The sequence below is a fragment of the Apodemus sylvaticus genome, chromosome 5 (assembly GCF_947179515.1).
Source record: "Apodemus sylvaticus chromosome 5, mApoSyl1.1, whole genome shotgun sequence".
Lineage (NCBI taxonomy): Eukaryota > Metazoa > Chordata > Mammalia > Rodentia > Muridae > Apodemus > Apodemus sylvaticus.
The window spans coordinates 141,150,776-141,175,546 of record NC_067476.1 but is presented as its reverse complement, the minus strand read 5'-3'; the positions used below and the strand labels follow the sequence as shown (position 1 = coordinate 141,175,546).

At 41.7% G+C, this 24,771-nt stretch overlaps 1 protein-coding gene across 2 annotated transcripts in view; it reads left to right on the top strand.

The window, feature by feature from the left end:
• Positions 1 to 703: 703 nt before the first annotated feature.
• Trpc4ap (transient receptor potential cation channel subfamily C member 4 associated protein) overlaps positions 704 to 24,771 on the top strand; it is a 59,796-nt gene continuing 35,728 nt past the window's right edge. For both annotated transcript variants that reach the window (XM_052184043.1, XM_052184042.1), the window contains exons 1-4: positions 704 to 932; positions 19,559 to 19,687; positions 21,694 to 21,810; positions 24,632 to 24,689. In XM_052184043.1, the coding sequence (XP_052040003.1) occupies positions 765 to 932; positions 19,559 to 19,687; positions 21,694 to 21,810; positions 24,632 to 24,689 (472 nt within the window). In that variant the 5' untranslated portion in view covers positions 704 to 764. The remainder of the gene's footprint in view (positions 933 to 19,558; positions 19,688 to 21,693; positions 21,811 to 24,631; positions 24,690 to 24,771) is intronic.

Below are 24,771 nucleotides of genomic sequence, written 5' to 3'. Positions count from 1 at the left end.
ACTGAACTTCACGATCACCTAGATAATTACCTTTATTTGTGTGGATTTGCTGTGGTCCCCTGAAATCCTCATCCCCCTAACAGGGTCCTCTGCTGTTCTCCTTAGTACCTCGCCCTCCACCTCACCTATATATTCAATGTGAGGGGTACAGCTGGTGCCTTTAACAACTATTTATTGACATCTGTAAATGAAATATTTTCGTCATTTTCTTTGAATAAGCAATAGCATATTGATGGTCCTTTATGTATCATTTACGTAAATCATATTTGTTCATTGTAATAACATATTAGTTGATTAATCTGGCTCCCATGCCCTAAATATTGAATGGACTGAGGGCTATGGGTAAAGTGCGATGGCTTGGCTAAAGTCCGTTGTAAAAAAGAAGGGGAAACATGTCAAGTGTCAACTCTGGATAAGGGCCTAGAATTCTTCCATGACCTCTGGACTGTATCATTTCCAGATAGCGAAAAATTTTGAGAGCTTGTGCACGCAGCAACTGGTTTTCCACTTGGAGCAACCTCGTAGAAATGCTGGAGGTGGGATATAGGAAAACAGGTGATCCAGGAAGAGCAGCATCTCCGCTACCTGCCCGCTCTCTGCAAAGACTACAGTTCCCATAAGGCCTCGGAGCACGCACAATCCCTGCCACGCGGCTTGCACCTCCGCGTCAGTCCACTGGGGGCGATGTAGAGAGTCCTCCGCCGCCCCGTAGAAATCGACGCGGCTCCGGGACCGCTTGCTTCCTGTTTGTCGGACGAGGAGACATGGCGGCAGCGCCGGCAGCGGCTGGAGCTGGGGCCAGCCGAGGGAGGCGGTCGGCGGCTACCGCGGCGGCGTGGGGCGGCTGGGGAGGTCGGCCGCGGCCGGGTAACATCCTGCTGCAGCTGCGGCAGGGCCAGCTCACCGGCCGAGGCCTGGTCCGGGCGGTGCAGGTACGAGGCCGGCCCGGAGGGGCGGGGCGGGGCGGGCCAGGCTGGAGCTGGCCAGGGGCCGGAGAAGAGGCCTTTCCAGGCCGCAGCGGACCGGCCAGATCCCCCTTGGCTGGCCGCGGCGCTGTCCTGTGTGCGGTCCGGACGCTGTCAGCCACGTTAGGACGGGGAGGGGCGGCAGTGGCCAGCTTGGAGGCCTGCGGGACTGGGCCGAGTGGGGTCGAGCTGCCTAGGGTATTGATGGCGCGTATAAGCCCTGGGCCGAGTTTCTAGATCCTCATTTCCCTGCGCCACGTCTGCGTGTCTGGAGAACCTAGGCGAGTTGGCTTCATCTTCTACTGGTCTCGTGTTTGCCCCTTGTAAGCAGGAGGGGGCTTCTTCACTGCAGCCCCCCCAAACGGTTATCAAGCTTATCATAAATGTCATCTTCTCAAAGGCCTCAACGTTCCTCCTCCTTTTCTAAAGTAGGCCCCCCGTTGTTATTCTATTAGATCACCCTACTCCTTTTCTGTTGCACTGTTTTCTTAGCCTGTGATTGCATATTTCTTTGTTGTCTGCCCTTTTCTCGCCTGTATCTCACATTAGGCTGAGCTCCAACGGGTGCAGAAGACTGTTTTACTAGCGTAGGGATACGTGCTTTGGGGGAAGAACTTTCGTTCAAAGCCCTGTTCTCTTTCTTGCTTGGGCAAGTTACCTTTCAGGGCCGTAGTTTCCTCATTTAATTCACCCTTTAAGGTTATTGTCAAATTCAGAGGAGATAGTTGTGTCAAGTGTTAGTGTATTTCAGGTGCATATAAGGGCTGAAGAGTATTGTTTAATGCCCAGCTTATCATTAAACCAATTAATGTCCTATACATGTGGTGTTGTGGTGTGTGTGTGTGTGTTGAGGGGGGGGATAGGACACAACCTTAGAATAAATAGATGAGGATAGATGACTCCTCTGACTTGGACTGAACAGATAAAGGTGAGATGGTCTGTGTTTGTAGAGGGTGGCAGATGAAGGGGCAGCTATATTTTCCTATAGAAACTGTAGATGAGCAGTCTTTTCTTCATTGCATTCCTCTGCATCTGCCTTAAGATGTGAGCAATACTTGCTCTGTCCTTGAAGCCAGAATACCTCACTGAGCGAGTATGTCAGGACAGGCAGAAAGGGGACTGACTAACCTTTAATGATCACATATTTTGGATCAGTCAGTGTGCAGGCTGTTGACTTTTTTTGAAAGTGATGTTACTTTTGAGACAAGCTCTCACTATGTCCATTTTACTGGCCTTGAAACTCATTGTATAAATGAGGCTGGCCTTGCACTTGTGGAGGTCCTCCCGCTTCTGCCCTCTTAGTGCTGGGATTACAGGTGCCTACTACTACACCCAGCAATCTTCAGCCGTTTGAGCCATATGTTGAATTCACCTCTTAGCACAGATGAGGAAACCGAGGTTTAGAAAGGTTAGGCAGTGTGTATGATTCCTGACATCCCTCCAGGTGATCTCGAAGAACAGTGAGCCGTGGAAAGTCTTTAATGTGCTGAAGGAGACGTTTAGGAGAATAATTTGCTTCCAGTGCTGCAGTGCTAGGAATGCTAGGGAACTAGATTAGAAGGTTACTAAAATATTCCTGGAGCCTGTTTGGCTGCTCATTGTGATCTCCATTATTATTACTCTGTCAATCCCCAAAGTTTGTTTCAAATGCTTACTGTTTAAGCCTATAATTGCTTATTTCTTTGGTAGTTTTATAAAGGTGCAGGAGCTATTTCAGGGGTTGGATTAGAACTCCTGTCTCCCAAATAATAGTGATAATGAAGCAGGGACCTTTCTATCTCATTGCTTCCTTTCTTAGTAGAGTTCTTCAGGGCTTTTGCCTTGCTGTGCTCTCCCTCTCCCGATGTGCAGAATAAATTACTTGTTCACCCATATTTCCATAGCACAGTACGAATACTGGCTATGGCATATGGCAGAGTAGGAAAGTGCCAAGTTTTTAAAAAACTTTGGAGGGGGCGGTGGAGTGGGGAAGAAAACAGATTTATTAAGTGCACTGCAAGGGGCAGCAGGCTAGGCAGTAACAAGAGTACCACCTACCTAGAAATACCTTTTAAATAAGAAATATATATGTAACAGCTGATCATTGCAACTGCTTGAAACTATAGTATCAGTGTTTACTAGTCTCACACTGATGCACACCAGATCTCTAGAAGTTTCTCAGCTTATAAACCTGAAACTGTATCCACTGAGCAACTCTTCAGCCCCCACCCCCCCCACCCCCAGCCTACCCACCCTTGTGCTTTGTCTTACTATGAGCTTAACCAATGCCCTGAAAGTTTATCTGAGTCATACCATAGGGTAGAATTTCCTTGGGAAAGACTGGATTTGGAAGTAAACTGGGCCTGAGTTGAATCCTAGTTCCAGCCTGTATTAGCCAGTGCCCCTAGGCTTAAGTCAGATCTCAGCTTCATTATTTCTAAAATGGTGGTAATGACATCTGTCCCTTGAGGTTATGAGAATCAGGTGAAACAATAGGTCTAGAAAGGTTAACCAGTGTGTCAAATACTGCTTATTTGATACATAGTTACTCTTAGCTAGCAGTAATTAGATTGATTTTTTTGAGAGTCTCTTATTTTTCTTTGTATCTGCAGAGCCTCAAACCATGCCAAGCACTGAATAGGAAGGATTTAGTTGAGTTGGAATATTGTATCCTCAGTCTGTGTCTGTCTATAGTCACTCTCCAGTAATCCCAAGGCTTTTAAGAGTTCCAGAGTAACGTTACCTGTGATTTGAAACCTGGCTCTGGTATGTACTTTTATTGTTTCTGGAAAAGTTACTTAATATCTGTTTCTTTATCTGTAAAAACAGATCATTACAGTACCTAACCTCTTAAGATTATGATGAAGAAAAATTAGTTTTACAAGAGAACCTTGTAAATAGTAGCTGAAGTATAGTGAGTGTGCAGAAAGGTTGCCTTTCATTATTTTAACAAATACTCTATATTCTGATGGCTCTTATGACTTTATCTCCATTTCTGACTCTTTCTTTTGCTCCACATGGGTAGGTATTTCTAATCACCTGCTCTGAATCTCCATGTAAATAACTGATGGGCAACTCAAATTTAACATGTAGGAAATCAGAATCTTGGGTTCCTCTTGGGAACCAGATCCCATGTTCCCTCCATCTTTCCCTTTTCTATAAGTGGAACACAAGGGCAACCTGGGATAAGACTGTAGGTTGCAGGATTTAGAGTGGGCTTGGGTTTTTATTCGCCTTCTCTTCCCAACCTTTCTTTGACCTCTGTGAAGGTAATAAATATGCCAAGATACTATGTAACTCATTGATGCCTTCATAGTCATTTGTACACTTGGTGCTCAAAGCAAATTGAGTCTTATAAGTCCTCTGCTTGAAGCTCCCAGCTGCTTCCCATTGCTGTAGAATCAAATCTGCTTCCTGCATGACAGGGATACAGATTTTTGCAAGGCCAATGGAGTTGAGGGGAAAGACTGGATAAACTGTGGGCACTAGGATGATGCACCTGTATACACCGTGGCCTGCCAACCTCAGGTAGCCTGTAGCTTGGCAATTTGGTAGTCTTGGTTTTGGGAGCCCTCTGCTCCCCTGGTGCTGCTATTGCATCTGTTACTGTCACTGATCACTCATGACTTCCCTGGTTTTACTTTCTACTTTTTTCTTTAGATCCTCTCTCCTTCCTTCCCATCCCCCTCCATTTTTGTGTGTTGCTAGGAATCAAACTTGGGGCCTGGTACCTGCCAGGCAAACACTCCCACAACCTTTCCCTGCTTTAGTTTTTCTTCTGTAGGTACTGGTTGTTTTAGTCTCACTCTAACTAGGGTTTGAAACGTAGTGATTTAAGTAAAAAACTTTTCTTTCCTGGTAAGAGCAATTTGATACTGAGGACACCTTGGAAAACAGGTTTTCCCCATACGACACCCACCAGCTGGTACCTACAGCTGATAACTCCAACATTTGGGAAGCAGAGGCAGGAGGACTATTGATTACTCAAAGGCCAAGTTGGTCTACGTAGTGAGTGAGTTCTAGGCCAGCCAGGATTACATAGAAGATCCTGACTCAAAAGCTACACCCCTTCTTCCATAGGTAGGGGAGAGGGAAGAGAGGAAGAAAGAAAGAGCCTCCTGGATAACTAAAGTCCCAGAAATGTATAAATACTGTTAATTTCAGTGGGTAACATTTGTACCCATAAACCCTAAGATGTATCCACAAACCCTAACCTGTACTTGTGTTGAAACCACACAAACACCATTGCATAGAATACAAATAGTCAATGGTTAATATTTGTTTTTAGACTGCCCTAACAATATATTTAATCTTTATTAGTAATCCTTCGAAATGCCTGTTTGCCTGCATGTTGCTATGTTAAGATATTAGCTGTCTTATGCTTAGGATTAAACAAAGAAAATATATATATTTTTCACAGAAATCTGCTTTTATTTTAAAAGGAAGACAGTGAAGACAATCAATGAAAACTGTGAGTGTCTGGAAATGTCACATTGACTAAGCAGGCTGACAGAGTAGGGAACACGATGTAAGGGATTATCATTCCTGTAAACTGTCAAACCACAAGTGCTTGAAGAGAGAGCCTCATATGACACCTGCCAGTAACTCAGCTGAGAAGATGCCTGAGTGGTGGCTCTCTCATCACAGGGCTTGGCTACACACAAGGAAAACAAAGTGGAAGTGATTATTTCTATTTATTATATTTTGAGACAGTATCTCTCTGTGTAGCCCAGCTGGCCCCAGATAGCATCTAACTAATGGTACAGCCCTAGCTAGGCCTCCTAGTGCTCGGATTAATTATAGGCACAGGCAGCTCCTTCTGAAGTCGGGTGTCTGGACCAAGACTGGCTCTCTGGAAATCATGAGGCTGTTAGAGACCACAGCAGTGCACTGCCTGCTCTTCACTCAGTTCTCCCAAGGCCCCTTGTCCACAGTGTAGCTGCAGCTGTGAGAGCCAGGATTTCTAACTAAAAGATTAGCATATGTATGTCTCTTGTCTCTACCCTTCTCCCAGTATATCAAGTCTGGTTGTTGGTATCAAGTAGTTACATTCTGCTGCTGATGTTAAGTACTGTTTATATAGAGCCATATATGTCTAAAAGTTACTGCCTCAATATAGTTTTTCTTGATATTAAAAGTAGTCCTTTTGTTGCTTTTAATTGATGTACAAATGCATCCATAGTAAAATTCACTTTTCTCCTTTTCATGTTGGAGATTAAACTCAGGCCTAGCATGTGCTAAACATGTGTTATATACCATTGAGAAACAGTTTTAGTGTATGCTTCTATGAGACTTGAAAGATGTATGTAGCCATGTGCTCACCCCTGAAGCTAGAATCTTGAGTCTCCTTATAGACATCAGCTTATTTCCATAATCATTCCTCTCTCCTACCTTTTCCTTCTGGAATCACACTGTGTTTGCTGTCCACATCATTCTGCACTGTGACTTGACACCTCACGGAAGCAACTGAAGAGAAGATGTTGTATTTTGGCTCTGGCTTCAGGAGTCTAGTCCACCATGGAGAGGATGGCGGAGGGAGTAGATGGTGGGAGCACATGGCTGCAGAAAGAAATCCGATTGCTCTGGCTGGAACCAACCTGGGTGTTACCCTCAAGAGTCGCCCCAGTCTCCATCTACTGTGCTATCTAGGTCAGAGTCCCAAAGGCTCCATAATCTTCCAAAAGAGCACAGCTGGCCAGGGACCAAATGCTCAGACATGAGCATGGGGTACATTTTATATTCAAACGATGATACTTCATAAGGACATGTCACATACCATGTGGAGCCTTGTGAATCTTCCCTGACAGAACACTGCGTTCCTTGACGTTTGCCCTGCTTTTTCTATGTGCATAGAAACTATGTGCATAGTTGACTCCACTATGTGTTTTGTTTGGCTTTTTAAGTTTTCAAGCCTCCTCTTTGTTGAAGTCTTGGAACTTCTCTTCATCAAATTCAGAGCATTGTACTCTGTTTTCCTAAATCTGTATCTACCTCTATTACTCTATAATAGACTCCAGGAAAGAGCATACAAATGTTAATTTTTTATGTTTACATATTCAAAAATATCTTTTTAAAAAAAGATTTATTTATTTCTATTTATACAAGTGCACTGTAGCTGTTTTCAGACATATGCCAGAAGAATGCATCGGACTCTGTTACAGATGGTTGTGAGCCACCAGGTGGTTGCTGGAATTGAACTCAGGACCTCTGGAAGAGCAATCAGTGTTCTTAACCGCTGAGCCATCTCTCCAGCCCTCAAAAATATCTTTTATTCTGGTACTTGTATATCAGGTTTCATTCTGAGTTATAATTTTTTTTAAATTGTAAATAATAATGTTCTATCTTTGAGCAAATACATTCTTTTAGCCCATTTTGTTTTAGACTCATTCCTGAAGATGGTTTTTTGTTTTGGCCTGTTACTCTATCAGTGGACAATAATTAGGTCATTTTATTTTTGAGAAATAAAATGGATCCTTCTAGTTTGGGGACTGTTATGAATAATAGTGACATGAACACTTGATCGTGTATTTTGTATGTATTTTACCACCTGGAGGGTTTAATTTAGGGTTTTGGGGTTTTTTCTCCTTAGGTGTTTAATGGTATCATCACTATGGGTTTAGTTTATGGTGAGTGAATGAAGTGAACTCCCTTTCAGAGGTTTATTGGCAAATTTTAGATACTCCCTTTGTGAAACACCTACTCAAATATTTTGTACATTTTTGTTATTATTAATTTTCTTTTAGAAATTATTTTCTGTGTATGAGTGTTTTACCTGTATGAACGTGTCTATGTAGCATGTGCATGCCTGGTGCCTGAGGAAGTTGGAAGAGGGCATCAGATCCCTTGTAACTGGCACTGCAGACTGAGCCGCTGTATGGGTGGAGGGGATTGAACGTGAGTCCTCTGGAAGGTCACCAGTGCTTTTAACCACTGAGCCATCTCTCCAGGCCCTGTTTTCATCTTTACTTAACTAGAAGTCTTTGACTTTTTTTTGAAATAGGGTCTTACTGTATCTTTGGCTAGCCTGGAATTCTGTATGTAAAACAGGCTAGCCTCAAATTCACAGAGATCCATCTTCCTCTGTCTCCTGAATGCTGGAATTAAAAGCATGTATACCACCACATCCAGCTGGATATATGTACTTTTTGAATAGATGTCTTGCAGATATTTTCTTTCATTCTATGTCTCCTTTTTAATCTATAAAGATCTTTTGATGAGCCAGTCATAGAAGAGACAGAGGCAAACAGATCTTTGAGTTCAAGGTCAGCCTGGTCTTCATAGTTCCAGGCCAGCCAGTGTGCTGTACATAGTTGAGACCCTCATCTCAAAAAACAACAAAAAGATCTGTTGGTAAACATAAATGCTTAGTTTTATTATAGATCATTCTATCACTTAAGTAATTTTTCCTGCTTCAGAATTTCTGCCTGTGCTTGAGGGCTTGAAGATTGAGAATACTTCTGAAGTGTATGGATTTGCTTTGGCATTTAACTGTGCATCTCACGGGGACTGGCACATTCACGTTCATAAGGTGCTGATCTCTCGACATGTTGTTCTTTATTTACTTCTTGGTGAGACAGATATTGCTGTGCAGCCATTGCCAGCCTTGAACTCAGGGCAGCCCTCTGGCTTCAGCCTGTTGAGCGCGAGGATTACCAACGTGTCATCAGCCTAGCTCTCTGCTAGTGCTTTTAGCTTTGAGTTTCTTGCTGATGACAGGTTATACCACCTTTCTTCTGGTGTGTACTTTTACATCATGTATTATTTCCCAGTCTGTTATGTTCAGACATTCTTAAATGTTTTTCTGGTAGGCAGCATTATATATTTTGTTTTTAAATTTTACTGTACTAATTGACATTTGGGGATTTAAATATATTTAATATGATACTTACTTTTCAGATGTCATGTTGGTTCTGTGTTCCTTATTGGGTAATATCATTTGTGTGTGTATGTCTGTGTGTACATGACCATGTATTTGTTTGTGGGGGTGAGTGCAGGTGCATGCATGCATAGTCAACCTTGAGTGTCAGTCTTCAGATGCCTTCTTTCTTTTTTGTTTGAAGCATAGAATCTCATTGGCTTGACCACATAGCCAGGCTAGTTGACCTGCCTGTTTCTAGAGATCTTGCTGGGGTTACAGGTATATTACACCAGGCCTGGCTGTTTTAATATGAGTCAGTTCTGACCCTCACACTTGCAAGACAAGGGCTTTAGAGATGGAGCTATCTCACCAGTCCTTGATGTTTCTTTTAAATTATAATTTATTGAGACTTAAAACAACCAAATTTACTCATGCTTCTAATTCCAGTACTTGGGAAGGAGAAGTAGGGGGATCAGGAATTTGAGGATGGCCTGGGCTCCATTAGATACTGTCTCAAGAACCAAAATGAAATTACCAATTGTAAATTCTCATTTCAGTGGTTTGTAGCTGTTTGCTGTTCTTTGCTTGTTTTGCAAATTATGGCACTGGAGAGGTAACTTAGTGTTAAGGGCATTTGGTGTTCAGGAGATAGGTTCAGTTACTAATACCCATGTGGCAGTTTGCAACCATCTGTACATAACTCCATTTCTCCCTAGAAAAATTACAAGGTCACAGCCTTGTACAGACCTCTGCAGGCACAGATGTGGTAGACATACAGGAAGACACCCATACATATACAAATATGATAATAAGTTAAAAAGTCTGTTTAGAAAATTATGCAACTGTCACCAAAATAGTTTTAGGGCCTTTCTGTCACTTTAAAGGTTCACTTATGTACATTGTTTAGTGTTCATAACAACCTTGTTAAAGTGTTGACTTACTTTCTACACACACCCCATTTGAGTCACGGTACAAAGCCATAGATACTACAAACCAGTGTTTTAGAACATTTTCTCACAAGACAAACAAACAATAAAAAAAAAAAAAAACTTGATTATGGTCTGGAGGGAGCACAGTATGCCTTTAATCTCAGAACTTGGAAGGTCAGAGTTCAGGGCCATCCTCAGCTACAGAGAAAGTTTTTGGTAACGATGAGTTACAGGCTCAAACTGAAACCCAAACCAACCCTGTACCTACAACAGCTTCTCCCCAGTTACTGTCTCTGTCCTTGGCAGCAGCTCATCTTATTTATTTTCTATCTCTTTGGGCGGGCTTATTCTGAATATCTTTGTATTAAATAGAATTAAAAAATATGTGGTATTTTGTCTGATTTCTTTCATTTAGGATAACAAGCTTCAAGATTTATCTGTTATATTTGTCACTTCTTGCCAAATAACATTTCATCATACTAATATCCTATATTTTATTTGTCTGTTTACCAGTTAGGTACACTCAAGTTTCTACTTTTGCTTACTAAGACAAATGCTGTTGTAAGCCTTTGGGTGCAACACTTTTGTGGACATTTGCCTAGGAAAAGAATTACTGGGTCATATGATAATTCCGGTATGTGTATGTGTGTGTATGTGTTTGCTAGGGATCTAACCCAGGGCCTTGTAACAGCTAGGCAAGTTGCACAACTTAGGTTTTGAAACTGAGTCTTGCTAAGTAGCTTGTGTAGGCCTTAAATCAGCGTGACCCTCCTGCTGCTCTGCCCTCCGCGAACTGAAGTTGGAATCGCATATATATATAAAATTTGGGGGCTGGAGGGATGGCTCAGTGGTTCAGAGCACTGACTGTTCTTCCAAAGGTCCTGAGTTCAAATCCCAGCAACCACATGGTAGCTCACAACCATCCGTAATGAGATCTAATGCCCTCTTCTGGTGTGTCTGAGGACAGCTACAGTGTACTTACCTACAATAAATAGATAAATATTAATATATCCTGCTGAATTCCTGTTGAATTTTTTCAGTACTTGCTCAGCTGTGGCTGTGCTGCTTCTTATTTCTACCTGGAGTGAAAGAGAGTTCCAGTTTCCCCAGACCTTCCCAAACACTTCTTTTTTTAAAATTTTTGTTTTGTTTTGTTTTATTTTATTTTATTTTTTCCAAGATAGAGTTTCTTTGTGTAACAGCCCTAGCTCTCCAGGAACTCACTTTGTAGACCAGGCTGTCCTCAAACTCATAGAGGCCTCTCTGTCTCCTGAGTTCTGGGATTAAAGGCGAGTGCCACTGTCTGGCTTCCCAAACAGTTCCTTCTATCTTTATGATTGTGGTCCTGGCTGGTGTGCCATAGCTCATTGTGGATTGGATTGCCTTTCCTCTAAGGACACCGGCACTGATCATTAGTCACGCATTTCCTGGCCATGTGTCTATTACCTTTGGAGAAATATCTGTTTGTAGAGATTTTGCTCACTTTTATTTGTACATTTTCTATAATAGATGGTTTGTCAGCATATTCTTCTCTCCTCTATGTCTCTTGATTGTACCATTCAAAGAATGGTCCATTAATTTAATAAAATTTTGGTAATAGAGTTGTTCACAGAATTACTTTATTGTTAATGTCCCTGGGATCAGTAATAATGGCCCTCCATGTATTTCTGGCGTTAGTAATTTGTATTCTTTTTCTTGATTAATTAGCCAGACTAGAGTTTATTGATTCTATTCTTCTTTAAAGATCCAGGTTTTAATTAAATTTTTTCTCTACAGATTTCCTGTTTTTTTAATTTAATCTTTCTTTTTCTCCTTTCTTTTTGGGGAGGTCCTTTTGAGACCAGGTTTTGTTCAGTCAGTCCTCAGTCTAGTGTCAAGCTCAGGTCTGTGTTTTGACCTCAGGCAGCAAGTGCCTGAAGTTACTGGGCTGAGTTGCAAGAGTCAGCTTGAATCCACTGCTCTGCTCTCATTTCATTTCTTTCTTTCCTCTGCTTGCTTTAGACTTCAGATGTTCTTCTTTCTCTGACGTGTTAAAGTAGAAGCTTAGGCTATGGACTGGAGCTGTTTCTTCTTTCTAACACATGCGTTTAGTACAGATTTTACCACATCTTACAAACTTTGATAATATATCTTTCATTTTTCTCATAATATTTTTACATTTTCTTGAGGGTCATTGGCTCAGTTATTTAGAAAGGTTGTTTCTTCTCCAAATATCTTAGACTGTCCAACTGTTCTGTTCATTGTTTGTTGCTTTGAGACACATTACATGGTGGTTTGAGAACATACTTTACCCAGTTGTTACTTTTTTTTTTTTTTAACTTTTGTCTGCATTTATTTTATGCCAAATTTATTCCAGTGCCATGAGTTTTTGCTTCTTCAGGGATATCTTTTTCTTCTGGCGACCTCCTCTTCTAGCTGTGGAACAATCTGTTCCTTCTCAGTGAGGATCATCGCAGTGTGGCAGGGGAGCTCACGTGTGGGTTAATCTGGCCGTGAGCTCTGTAGGTTGTCAGTGCATCTCAGGCTCCTGGTTCACCTGGATGTGTTCAATGACTAGAGAATACACATCTAAACCCTTAAGTTCAGCATCACTCTTTGCATTTTTAAGCACGTGTAGCAAAAATTCATCACTCTTTTTTGGCCACCATCCCTGTGTCCAGCCACACCGTCTGGCCTGGGTGCACCGACCGACTCCACCATTATACCGCTGGAATGGCACACACGGCTTCATTGAAGTGACATCCTCCAGATACGTGTTGGCTTTGTGGACATGCATACCGTTGACGGCCTGCTCAGTTTCCCGGATGTTCTTAAGGTGAACATGCAGGTTTGAACCTCTTGATTTGTGTGATTTTTGTGGGACTTTCTGGGTCAAGAGGGTAGCAACTATCTCTACAGGTGACCTGGCTGCTTACAGGAAGAGCCAGTTGCTACTTTTGAAACTTGTCAAGGTGTGCTTTGTGGCGAAGGATGTGGTCTGTCTTTGGTGTTCATGTGATTTTGAGAATAGTATGTGTTCTGTTGTTGGATTAAAGACACTGCAGATGTCAGACCTAGTTAATTGATGGTGGCACTCATGTCAACCTTGTCCTTACTGATTTTCCTGTCTTGATGAGGATTCATGAAGTTCAAAATTCATCAGTTTCTCTTGGTAGTTCTTTGAGGTTTTGCTTCCTCTATTTTGGTAAGCTGCAGTTCGGTACACATGTTAAGAACTCCCGTGTCATCTTGGAGAACTGGCCATTAGTGTTCTGCCGTGGCTCTCTGTTCCTAACGCTTCTCCCTTTTCTGGACTCTGTTGCCTGAAACTTGATATAAAACTCTTTAAGCTTTCTCTTAGTGTTAACATGATTTCTTTTTCTTAAAAAGATCTATCTTATATGTATGAATGTTTTGCTTGCACATATATGTGTGTACTGCATGCATGCATGATGCCCGTGGAAGTCAGAAGAGGGCATCGGATGGGTGTGATCTGCCTTATGGGTGCTGGGAACCAAACTTAGGTCCTCTAGAAGATCAGTGTTTAGTCATTGAGCTTCTCTCTATACACCTGTTTATTGTTGTTGTCTTGAGACAGGGTCTCATGTAGCCCTCACTAGCATTGAACTCACTAGGTAACTGAGGCTAGCCTTGAACTTCTCCTGACCTTTCTGCCTCTACCTCCGAAGTAATGGGTTTACAAATACGCACTACCATGTGGGACCCTGCCTGTATACTGTTAAGGGATACATAACGTCATATTTAAAGTAGTATATTAAAGATGTATTTTTATTATTTTACTTATGACTATTCATATAAGTCTGTGTTGGGTATGTACAAATAAAGCAGGTACAGGAAGAGGCCAGAGATTAGAATCCCTCAGGAACTAGAGTTACTGGTGGTTGTAAACTGCCCAATGTTGGTGGTTGGTGCTGGGAATTGAACTTGGGTCTTTTGCAAGAGACCTAACCACAAGCCTTCTCTCTAGTCATGAAAGGGGTTTTCTTGAACAACATATAGTTGACTTTTTTCTTCTTATTCAACTGACATATATATATATATATATATATATATATATTTTTTTTTTTTTTTTTTTTGGTTTTTTGGTTTTTTGGTTTTTGGTTTTTTGGATTTGGTTTTTTTTTGAGACAGGGTTTCTCTGTATAGCCCTGGTTGTCCTAGAACTCACTCTGTAGACCAGGTTGGCCTCGAACTCAGAAATCTGCCTGCCTCTGCCTCCCAGAGTGCTGGGATTACAGGCGTGTACTACCACTGCCCGACTGCCCATAGACTTTTAATGATACTGTTTATAATTATTTTCTAAAACTGGTATGCAGTCATTGGTGCGTTTGACCATGTATAGACTTGTACAGCAACTAGTGACATAAGAGGGTAGAGTCTACCATATGCACAGCTGCATTGTATTTGTTTTCTTAACCTTCCATTTTTTTCTGCTTCTGTGATGAATTGAGAATTATATGATTATACTGACTTTTAGTGTATTATCTACATACTTCTGTGCGTGTATGTGTGGTATGTGTACGTTTGTAGATGTTGTGTTCCTGTGTGGGCATGAATGTGTGGAGACCAGTTTGACCTCAGGTCTGCCTGCTTTGATACTTTTCACTTGGTTTTTTTGTTTGTTTGTTTTTCCTTTTTTGCGACCATAGCCTCTCACTTCAACTAGTCTGGAGGCCACTGAGTTCCAGTGCTGGGGTTATAGCTCTATGCTGCTTTACCTGGCTTTTAGTGGGTGCTGGAATCTGAATTCAGGTCCTTGTGCTTGTGGTGGCAGACAGTTTACTGAGGGAACCATGTTCCCAGCCCCAGTCATTTTTATTTTAAAGTCATTTTTAGTTGGTTGTGTGCTTATATCTGTAATCCCAGAATTCCAGAGGCTGGGGCAGAAGATTGCTACTATTTGAGGCTAACCTAGGCTTCAGAAGAGGTATGTATGGTGTTCTGTAGTGGTTTGTTTGTGTTGGTTGTCCTGGAGTTTGGAGCATTCCTAATAGTCAGGCAGTGATTGTTTAGAACGAGCATCTAGTTCCTGTCATTTGGGTATCACTGCCATCTGGGTCATTCTCCATGCTACAGTCACCTGATAATTGTTGTTATTTGCATTTTGGATTAATTTAGATTAAAAAAAGTTAACTTGTGTTTATTTGTTTCATCAGCCCTCTTTGTGTGTACAAGCATTACAATTACAAGAGACAGGTAGCCACAGAGATTCTCACCAGTAGGTTTCCTTATCTCTAAAGAGCTACCTTTCATATTTCCAGTAGGGGAGGTCAAGTTTTGTCTGAGAAAATTCATATTTTCCTTTACTTTCAAAAGATAACATCACTGAATTCAGTAGTTGGCATGATTTTTTTTAAACCCCTTTTCTGTGCTTTAAATATTTTTTCTGCTTTTTGCTATATGGCTTCAGACAGTATACATTAGTATGCCTAATGTAACAGTTTTTCTCTTCTGGTGTGTGTGTGCGTGTGTGTGTGTGTGTGTGTGTGCGCGCGCGCGCATGTGCGTGTGCGTGAGAGAGAGAGAGAGAGAGAGAGAGAGAGAGAGAGAGAGAGAGAGAGAGAGAGTATGCCTCTGTATATGTGCAGGTGCATTGCACAAATGTGTGTTCGTGGGTGACAGAACAGCCTCAGGTGTTTCTCAGGTGCTGTCCTTGTTTTTGGAGACAGGATCTCTCACTGACCTGAAACTCCCTGAGTAGGCCAGTCTGGCCAACCAATCAGCCCAGGGAATCCTCCTGTCTGCAGCTCTGGGTTTACAAGTCTACCTACTACATTGGCCTTTTTTATTTTTATTTTTTTAAGTAGGTTATGGATTGAACTGTATCCTCATACTTGCAAGCACATATTTTTTTTTTTTTTGCTTAGAGATACTCATTTGTACTAGTAACATATGTTGAGGAAATTGTTCTATGGTTTGACAACAAAAAAACAATTAACTTTGGGATGTGGTGGATGGCAGCTGTTTTTAAAATCCCAGTACTTAGGAGGCAGAGGTGGGCAGATCTGTCTAAATTTGAGATCAAGCTGTTGTCCACAGTGAGCTCCAGGCCAGTCAGAACTACACAGACTGTCTCACAAACCTAACAAAGGCACCCCCGGAACAAGCAGGTAACCCCCGGAACAAGCAGAGCCAAGCCTGCATAACCATGGGGTGTCACTGCTGTCCCACGGGTCCAGTCTGTTAATTCAGTCTTGATTGGTGTTGACTTGTGATGAACTTACAAATCAGCAATTCAGGATTATAATTCTTCCAAACTCAAGACTGTTTTGACTGTTCTGGGTCCCTGGGATTACCATATGAGAGTTAGTAGTAAATTAACAATTTCTACAATGAAGACAACTGGGCTTTGATAGAAATTCTACCAATCAACAGCATAGGGCTTTAGTGATAGGTTTTAGTGATAATAAACAGTATAGAAGATATTGCCAAGCAGTAAAATCCCCTCCTTTAGCATGTGATGCTTTTCCATGGTTTTTGTTTTTTGTTTTTTGGACAAGTTCTTACAATATAACTCAGCCTGGCCTTGGTTGAGATCCTCCTGCCTTGGTGTCCTGAGCATTCTTTATTATTTTTTAAGAGTGTTTAGTTTAACAATGTTTAATTTTTTTTTAAGCCTTGCACTGATGCTGTTAAATATCTTCTTTTTGTTTTGTTTTGTTTAGTTTTGTTTTTGAGACAGGATTTTTCTGTGTGATAGAGCCCTGCCTGTCCTGGAACTTACTTTTTAGCCCAGGCTGGCCTTGAGTGCATATGCCACCATGCTGGGCAAACAAATATATATATACATATATATGTGTGTGTGTGTGTGTGTATATTTTTTTTTTCTGAGACAGGGTTTCTCTGTATAGCCCTGGCTGTCCTGGAACTTACTCTGTAGACCAGGCTGGCCTTGAACTCATAAATCCACCTGCCTCTGCCTCCCAGAGTACTGGGATTACAGGCGTGCACCAACACCACTCGGCTCATCTTATTTTTAATGTTACTATAAAGTGTAATTGATAATCAGGGTCATGTTATCCACAAATAGAGTATTCCATATTTCTAGTTCAAGTCTCTTAATTTATTTTTCTTGCCCAATTGTTCATATTTACATTGTTAAATGCAATTGGTAAGAGTGGACATCTTTAGGTCTTTTTTCTTCTTGATCTTAGTAGGAAAACATTCATCTTTACTAGTTAGTATGGTGTTAGTTTGTAAATACCTTTAGCTGACTGAGAAAGTTCTCTTCTGCTTCTATTGTGTGCAGAGTGCTAATCATGGAAACACGTTTGGCTGTTGCCATTTCTCATCTATGTAATAGTTGGTATGTTGAATTATTTCTGCTTGTTTTTGCTGTATGTGCTGCTAGGTGTTTGCATCTCTATTGGTAAGAGAGATTGACCGGTAGTTTTCTTGTGGTAGATTTGTCTAGGTTGGTTGCCAGAATACTGTCCTCACCTATTTTGAGGAATCTGGGTGTTTGTGTTAATTCTTCTTTAAATGTTTGATACTTCATGAAGCCTTCAGTCTGGATCTAGACTTTGTCTTGGAGGTTTTAGTTATTGCTGTGTGAATCATCACTAAGTCAGCTTCGCGGGCGTTCCAGGGCTGCCTGCTGCTGTCAGTGCCACAGCCTGTGCTCTCCTAGTCATTTCCTGAGCTTATCTCGACTGTTGGCATACAGTCATCTTCAGTACTTGCCTATAGTCTCTTCAGCTGGGTTATTGGTAGTAATACTCTCTCATTCATTCCTGAGTGTAATAATCCACCCAGTTGCTATAGTTTAACGTTTATCTGTTAATTGACCTTTCCAGAAAATCTTGAAATAAAAGGTATTGTCAATGTTTGTGTAGTTTTATACTTTTAATTTATTTTATTTCTGCTGCCCTGTTTTATTTTGTTGTACTTATTTCCCCTAGTTTCTCATGGTAGATCATTAGCTTGTGATTTCCCATTTATAGTACTGTTTAGGATTCTCTGTAGGAGTGGCTTCTCAGCTGTAGGTTTGCTTCTTGCTTTGCTTAAAGAAAGGAAAGAGGTTTTTAACCTTTGTTGTTGTTGTTAGCTTGCATTGACTTTGAGTTTAAACACTATAACATTGCTGCTATCTTGACATTTGTGATGTAAGAAGTAGCATTTTCCTGTGTTTCATCCTAAAAAAAGGCATTCTTCTGAGCACTTTGTTACCCCTCATGCCATGATCTAAGACACAGTGTAGACAGAATTATGAGACTTGTTCATTATCATGGGGCATGTGTATTCAGGTAAGCCCAACGTTGTTAAAGGTTTGTGTGCCCCATACAAGTTGTGACAAGATGCTTTTGATTTGATTGTCTGTGTTTGTATGGTGAAATGACTCTATAATCTACTCACGCTCTGTCAGTGTGCTGGCGCTCTCCTTGATACCTTCAGACAGCTCCTCAGCCCCTGCTCTGTGCAGGAACGCTGCAGCTGCATGAGAGAGAGAGAAAGAGAGGGAGTGCTTTTGCAGTTTGGTATCTGTTCTGGGGTAGTTCTGATCCAGAGAAAGAAAGGGGCAGATGAACTAGGAACTGTATAGAGTAGGTTAAAATATGTGATAAATGAAACCCTTGAGTAGGGGGCCCTTAGGCCTTAGGAAGAGGAGAGAGGAAAGCCAAATAAAGTTGCTAGCTGTTGACCTGTATTTTAGAAAAAAGTTTTATTTGTCTGTTTGTTTGTTTGTTTATTTATTTGTCTATGTGAATGCTTGCCACACGTGTGGGTGCAGGCAGAGACTGGAAGGAGGGTGTTAGATTCTTGGAACTGGGGTTATTTGTGGTTGTGAGCTGCCCAGTATGTGTACTGGGAACCAAATTTGGCTCTTCTATAAGAGTAAGAAATGCTCTTAACCATTGAGCCATCTCTCATCCCCTGCCTTGATCCATCCACCCACCCATCCTTTGCTTTGTTTTGAGGCAGGGTCTCTATAGTCCAAGTTGACCTAGAACTCACTATGTAGTTTAGGATTTTTAGAAGTTCTTTTAGAAACATAGCAACTCACAGCTGTTTGTAACTCTAGTTCTAGGAGATCTGGCACCCTCTTCTGGCCTTCATGGGCACCAGGCAAAAGTTGTGTACAACCAGGCAGTGGTGTCGCACACTTTTAATCCAAGCACTTGGGAGGCAGAGGCAGGCAGATTTCTGAGTTCGAGGCTAGCCTGGTCTACAGAGTGAGTTCCAGGACAGCCAGGACCACACAGAGAAGCCTTGTCTCGAAAAACAAAAAACAAAACAAAACAAAACAGAAAAGTTGTATACAGACTTACATGTAGGCACAACACCCATACACATAAAATAAACAATAACTTAGAATTTTAAATCAAAGTTTCTTTAAATTTTTAAGTAAACGTGTGTATGCCCTGTGCTGTGGTGTGCCTATGGGGTCAGAGGATGATTTGTGGTGTTCATAAGCCCCTTCCTCCCCTGTACGTGGGTTCCAGGAATCAGTCAGAGTATCAGGCTTGTGTCGCAAGCAGCCTTACCCACTGGCCCGCCCTTGCTGGCCCTCATTGTCGCTGTTTGAAGGAAGACAGCATTTCAGATAGAAAGGCCTGGGAGAGCCTCTGGGCAGGGAGAGCGACAGAGGAGACACAGCTGAGTTTGGAGTCTTAGTGTGTACTGGGGAAAGCATAGACTGACCAGGAGGGGAGGGGTAGGTTCAGAACAGGAGCAGAGGGGCAGAGGGCTCAGGCTACAGCTTATAAGATTTCTTCAGAGCACGCTTAAGTTGCTTTCTTGGCTGTTTGGGAGTCAGCTGCTCTCTTTTGCCAAAACTTCTTCCTTGACAATAAAATGTTCCTTTGTTTTTATGTTTTTATTTACAGTTCACTGAGACCTTTCTGACTGAGAGGGACAAATTGTCCAAATGGAGTGGAATTCCGCAGTTGCTCCTTAAACTACATGCCACCAGCCATCTGCACAGCGACTTCGCGGAGTGCCAAAACATTCTCAAGGTAAACTGATAGGGGCCTGAGAGAGGCTTTGCGGGGTCTTCAGACACCCCAAACTATTAACCTTTTAAAAATAGCCAGTGTTTGTATGAGCTGTAGAACACTGGAGAAGTTTGGAGATGTTAAAAGAAGAAAATCATTACTAGTTATTCCAGTGCCTGGGAATTTGATTGTTTCCCTCCTCTCCACCTCCTGTGATGCTAGGACTGAGCCCAGGGCCTTGCACATGCTAGGCTAGAATTGTGCCCCGAGTCCCTGTCCCCACTCCTATCCCTAGATGACATCCTTTTTGAAAAGAGCTTTAAAGGCCCTCTATTACTGAAGGCTCTTGAGAGGAGCTTTATGACTCAATAATTATCACTAATGTAAGATTAGTTACATTATTACAATCATTACAAGATTGAGTTAGACTGCTGGTCAGGTTGAAAGTTCTATGACGTTGTTCTAGACACTTGTTTTCCAACTTGAGTGCTGTCTCAGTAGTGGTCCACACTCATGGTTTCTGACTTGGGACTGGGACCAAGTGTGAATTAAGAGAAGCAGCTGGAGCCACAGTTGTACCTGTGTAAACTGGTGTCAGAATAACACTGAGTACTACAGTGCTCTTCAGAGGCAAAGCAGCAATGATCATCTTACAGGTTTATTGCCGGATGGTGGTGGCACACGCCTGTAATCCCAGCACTCTGGGAGGCAGAGGCAGGTGGATTTCTGAGTTTGAGGCCAGCCTGGTCTACAGAGTTCCAGGACAGTCAGGGCTACACAGAGAAACCCTGTCTCAAAAATACCAAATCCAAAAAAAAAAAAAAAAAAAAAATCTTACAGGTTTATTCTAAACTTGCTTATTAAATAAAGCAAGTTGTTCCCTTTAGGAAGAGATACTACATATTCATCCTTTCATAGTCGGATTGATAGACTTCCTAGATGCCTTTAAATGCTTTCCAAGTTGGGTGTGGTGGGTGTGGTGCCTACACACTTTTAATTCTAACATTTGGGAGGCCAGACGCAGGTGGATTTCTGAGTACAGGGCTATCTATCCTTTACTACATAGTTCATTCCAAGCTAGTCAGGGATTGTCTCTCAAAACAACTAAAGGTGTTTTCCATAAACCTGCCAAATGTCTTTTACGGAACTGAGGTAAAACTGAAGGCTTGGGAAATTAACACCTGAGTGACCTTGGCTGTGGTGCACTTAAGCAGTGTTCTAACGAGAGTTCTTCTGTCTGTCACTGCCTTTTATGAACAAAGAATGCTATGCCCCTCCCAGAGTTTGAGATCCACTGCAGGCACCTACAGTGGTGAATACCTCTTCTGCCTTGAGACTTAGAGGAGGAAATACAAAGAACCTGTCCAAATGTTAAGGGGAGTTCAGTTTGTCTTTAAGGAACACGGATTTAGTCTAGGGGATAAAACTCTAGGTTTATAGATAGTTACAAAGTAAAGTGACATAAAGAGATTCCTTTGAGTGGCCATGGAAGACCATCAGAATGCCTTTGACTTAGAGAAGTCACCAAGTACTTCCATCAGGAGGTCACAGTCCAACAGATTTGTTTGTGGCTGCAGAACCAGTTGTTTCTCTGCCCCCATCTTCTCTCTCAGCAGTTCTCAGTGAACCAGATGTTCATCTGCTTCCTGGAGTATTTATTGTAGGCCTGAAAATGTTTGGTCTTCCTGGTACCCTGGCAAGCTGCTGCTGGAAATCAGCCAAGGAGACACATCCTCGCTCTCCTGAGCTACCTGCTAAGCGTTCACAGCCTGGCAGTGGGGTTCTGTGGGAGCAAAAGCCGACTGTGCTAGCCCTGAGTAGGGCTGGCGTCTAAGTGTGCTGCGTCACAGCAGCCACATTCCATGGGAAAAGGACTCCAAGGGTCCCGAATACTTCATTGAGGGCTAGCCTTGTGTTCTGGGGTGGGGGGTTGGGGGGTTGGTTTGTCACTAAAATGCATATTATAGTGATGTTTTAGTGTCTTTCTATTAAATCCTAAATGGAATCTGTTTGCTTTTGTGAACCAGGAGATCTCTCCTCTTCTCTCTATGGAGGCTATGGCGTTTGTAACTGAAGACAGGAAATTTACTCAAGAAGCTACGTATCCAAATACATATATTTTTGACTTATTTGGAGGTGTTGATGTAAGTAGATGTTTAATGCTATTAATACTTAAGTCGTTAAGAATTTAAAACAAGAGGCAAGAATTTCAGATTTTGTAGCAAATATTTCAAATATTTTAACTTAAAAAAAAAAAGAACCTTATTGTTTTGTATTTTTGAGTCATGGTCTCACTGTTGTACTCTGGCTGTCCTGGATCTCTCTCTGTAGACCAGGCTGGCCTCTAACTCACAGGGGTCTATCTGCCTCTACCTACCAAGAGCTGAGATTAAAGATATGTCACCACCACCAGCTTAACTTTTAATTTATAAAATTTATTCTACATTTGTGTGTGTGTGTGTGTACCTCTTGTGGTTTGGTTCTTCCATGATGTGAGTTCTGTGGATTCAACTTAGGTCATCAGCATGGTGGCTTGTACCTTACCCTGTTGGCATTTTTCTGATCTGGATCTTAACTTTGAGATCAATGGCACTCTCTTAGGTTGAAGTACTGTAGTATTTCAAAATAAATTTGAAAGAATTTATTTGAAGTGCTAAAACGTACAAAGTGAAAGGTGTCCCAGTGTCTTCCTTGGAAGCTGCTGTGATCACTAGTGTCTTGTGTGCACCAGAGATGATCTTGGATTAGCTGCGTGTGCATATGGAACTGCTCTCCATCCCAGCTTCATGTCTGTTCTCCTCACATGCCCCGTCAGGTCATAGGTCCGGTATGCCCTCTTCTACTTTGCTTTTTTCCCATGCACACCTAAATATTCCATATTTTAAATAATCTAGTTAGTATTTCCTGGTGTAATTATACCATAGTTTATTTGTTTAGTCTCCAGTTAAACATTTAGTATTTTCATATCTTTTTTTTTTTAATTACAAAATTGCCAAAGAACTTTCTATAGACTTTTAAAGTCAAAAAATATGTTTCTTTCATTTATTAATCTGCAGCTTATACCAAACTTTTATCAAATTAAATTCCATGAACAATTACAAAAGTATCTTTTTACCTAAAACATCACAGACATGCTATATATGTGTGTGTATTTTTAAAAATTATTTCTTTTGAGCTGGAGAGAAATCTCAGTAGTTAAGAGCACTGGCTGCTCTTCCAGAGGACCCATGTGCCCCATGTGTGTACACTTGGCCTGCAGAGGCCAGAAGAGGGTGGAAGACCCCAGAACTGGAGTTGTAGATGTGTGTGAGCTGCCATGTGGGTGCTAAGAATCCAGCTGGGTCCTGTGCCAGAGCTGGGCATATCTTAATTGCTTGGCCATCTGTTTGCCCCCAGTGTATGTTTGTGTTTTAGGATTTTGTTATATACGCCTGGTCTTGATACAGGAGAGCACACTGATAATTTCTACAAAATAGTTTTGTGTTACTGCTCAAATAAAGAAGTAGAACACACCGACACCTAGAAGCCATTTCTGCTCTATATCTTAAATCTTTACTAAGCCAATATAAAAAAAGAAAACAAAACAAAAAAAACGAAAATCCACATTTTGTAACGATGAATTAGTTAAACTGCTTTATGCGCCTGTCGGGTTGCTTTTCACATGAGCACAAGCTTAATTTTGATGTCTTGACTAGGTCAGTGGTTGGGCACTTCTAATCCTCCCCGTGGCTAGCATACGTTTCCCAGGCTTAACACCTTCTAAACTCTATATTTCATCTCTGTTACCTCATAACCTTCTGGGGAGCCCTCCCCCCCAACACACACACATAGGGCCTCATTCCCTTTCCCCTCTCTCCCAGTCTCTTGCCCGCACAATCTAAAAGCCCTGCCTCCCTGCCCAGCCAATGGCTCTACAGCAATTCTTTATTATCAATCAAAGCCAGCTCGGGGCAGGGACCCTCAAGTCTGGAAGCGTGGCTTTTTGGGAGCCAAAATAAGACAAAGCATTAGAACCAATCCCCAACATGATGATTCTAGATGACTTTGCTTCATCCTGCCTTTCAGACAGATCCAGTCAGAACTTCAGTCAAATCCTTAACCTTCTAAACATACAAAGATTGGATAACTGAGGTTAAAGTTCACTTGCTCTCTCTCTCTCTCTCTCTCTCTCTCTCTCTCTCGATTTTTAGAGACAGAGTTTCTCTGTATAGCCCTAGCTGTCCTGGAACTTACTCTGTAGCTCAGCCTCGAACCCAGAAATCCGCCTGTCTCTGCCTCCCAAGTGCTGGGATTAAAGGTGTGCACCACCCTACTGCCCGGCATAAAGCCTGGTCTACAAAGTGAGTTCCAGGACAGCCAGGGCTATACAGAGAAACCCTGTCTCGTAAAAACCAAATCCAATAAAATAAAATAAAATAAAATAAAATAAAATAAAATATTTCAGTGTATTTAAGTGGAAAGTAGGCTAGAGGTGACCATTTGTAATCCCAGTGCTTGGGAAGGTGAAGGATCATGAGTTGGAAGCTAGCCTGGGCTATTCATCTAGATGTGTCTCAAAGACAACAAAAATACTGAAATAGAAAGCAATTTTATTCAATAATTAAAACCCTTGTTATAAAAATTCTTAAGAGGTGGAGAGACTCTCAGAGGTAAAGAGTATTTGAAGGATTCAGATTCTGTGGTTAGCACCCAAATGGTAAATCACAGCTTCTGTAACTCCAGTTCCAGAGGACCCAGGGCCCTCTTCTGGCCTTCAAAGGTTCTTAACTCTGGCCAGACTGCTGCTTCTATTGAACCTTACTTAGAACAAGAGGATTTGTGACAGCTCTTTAGACTGGACCACATGTATTCATAGTAACAATGGTTTGTGAGCTGGGCTTTTAATTAATTAATTAATCAATCAATCAATTAATTAAAACATTTATTTATTTATTTATTTATTTATTTATTTATTTTTGTTTTCAGCTTCTTGTAGAAGTTCTTATGAGGCCTACCATCTCTATCCGGGGGCAGAAACTGAAAAGTAAGTACGCTTGTTGGACGCCGGCCTCCATCCCAGCGCGCCAGTGTGGTGGCCACTGGGAGAAGCTGCTCTTTTTTGAGAT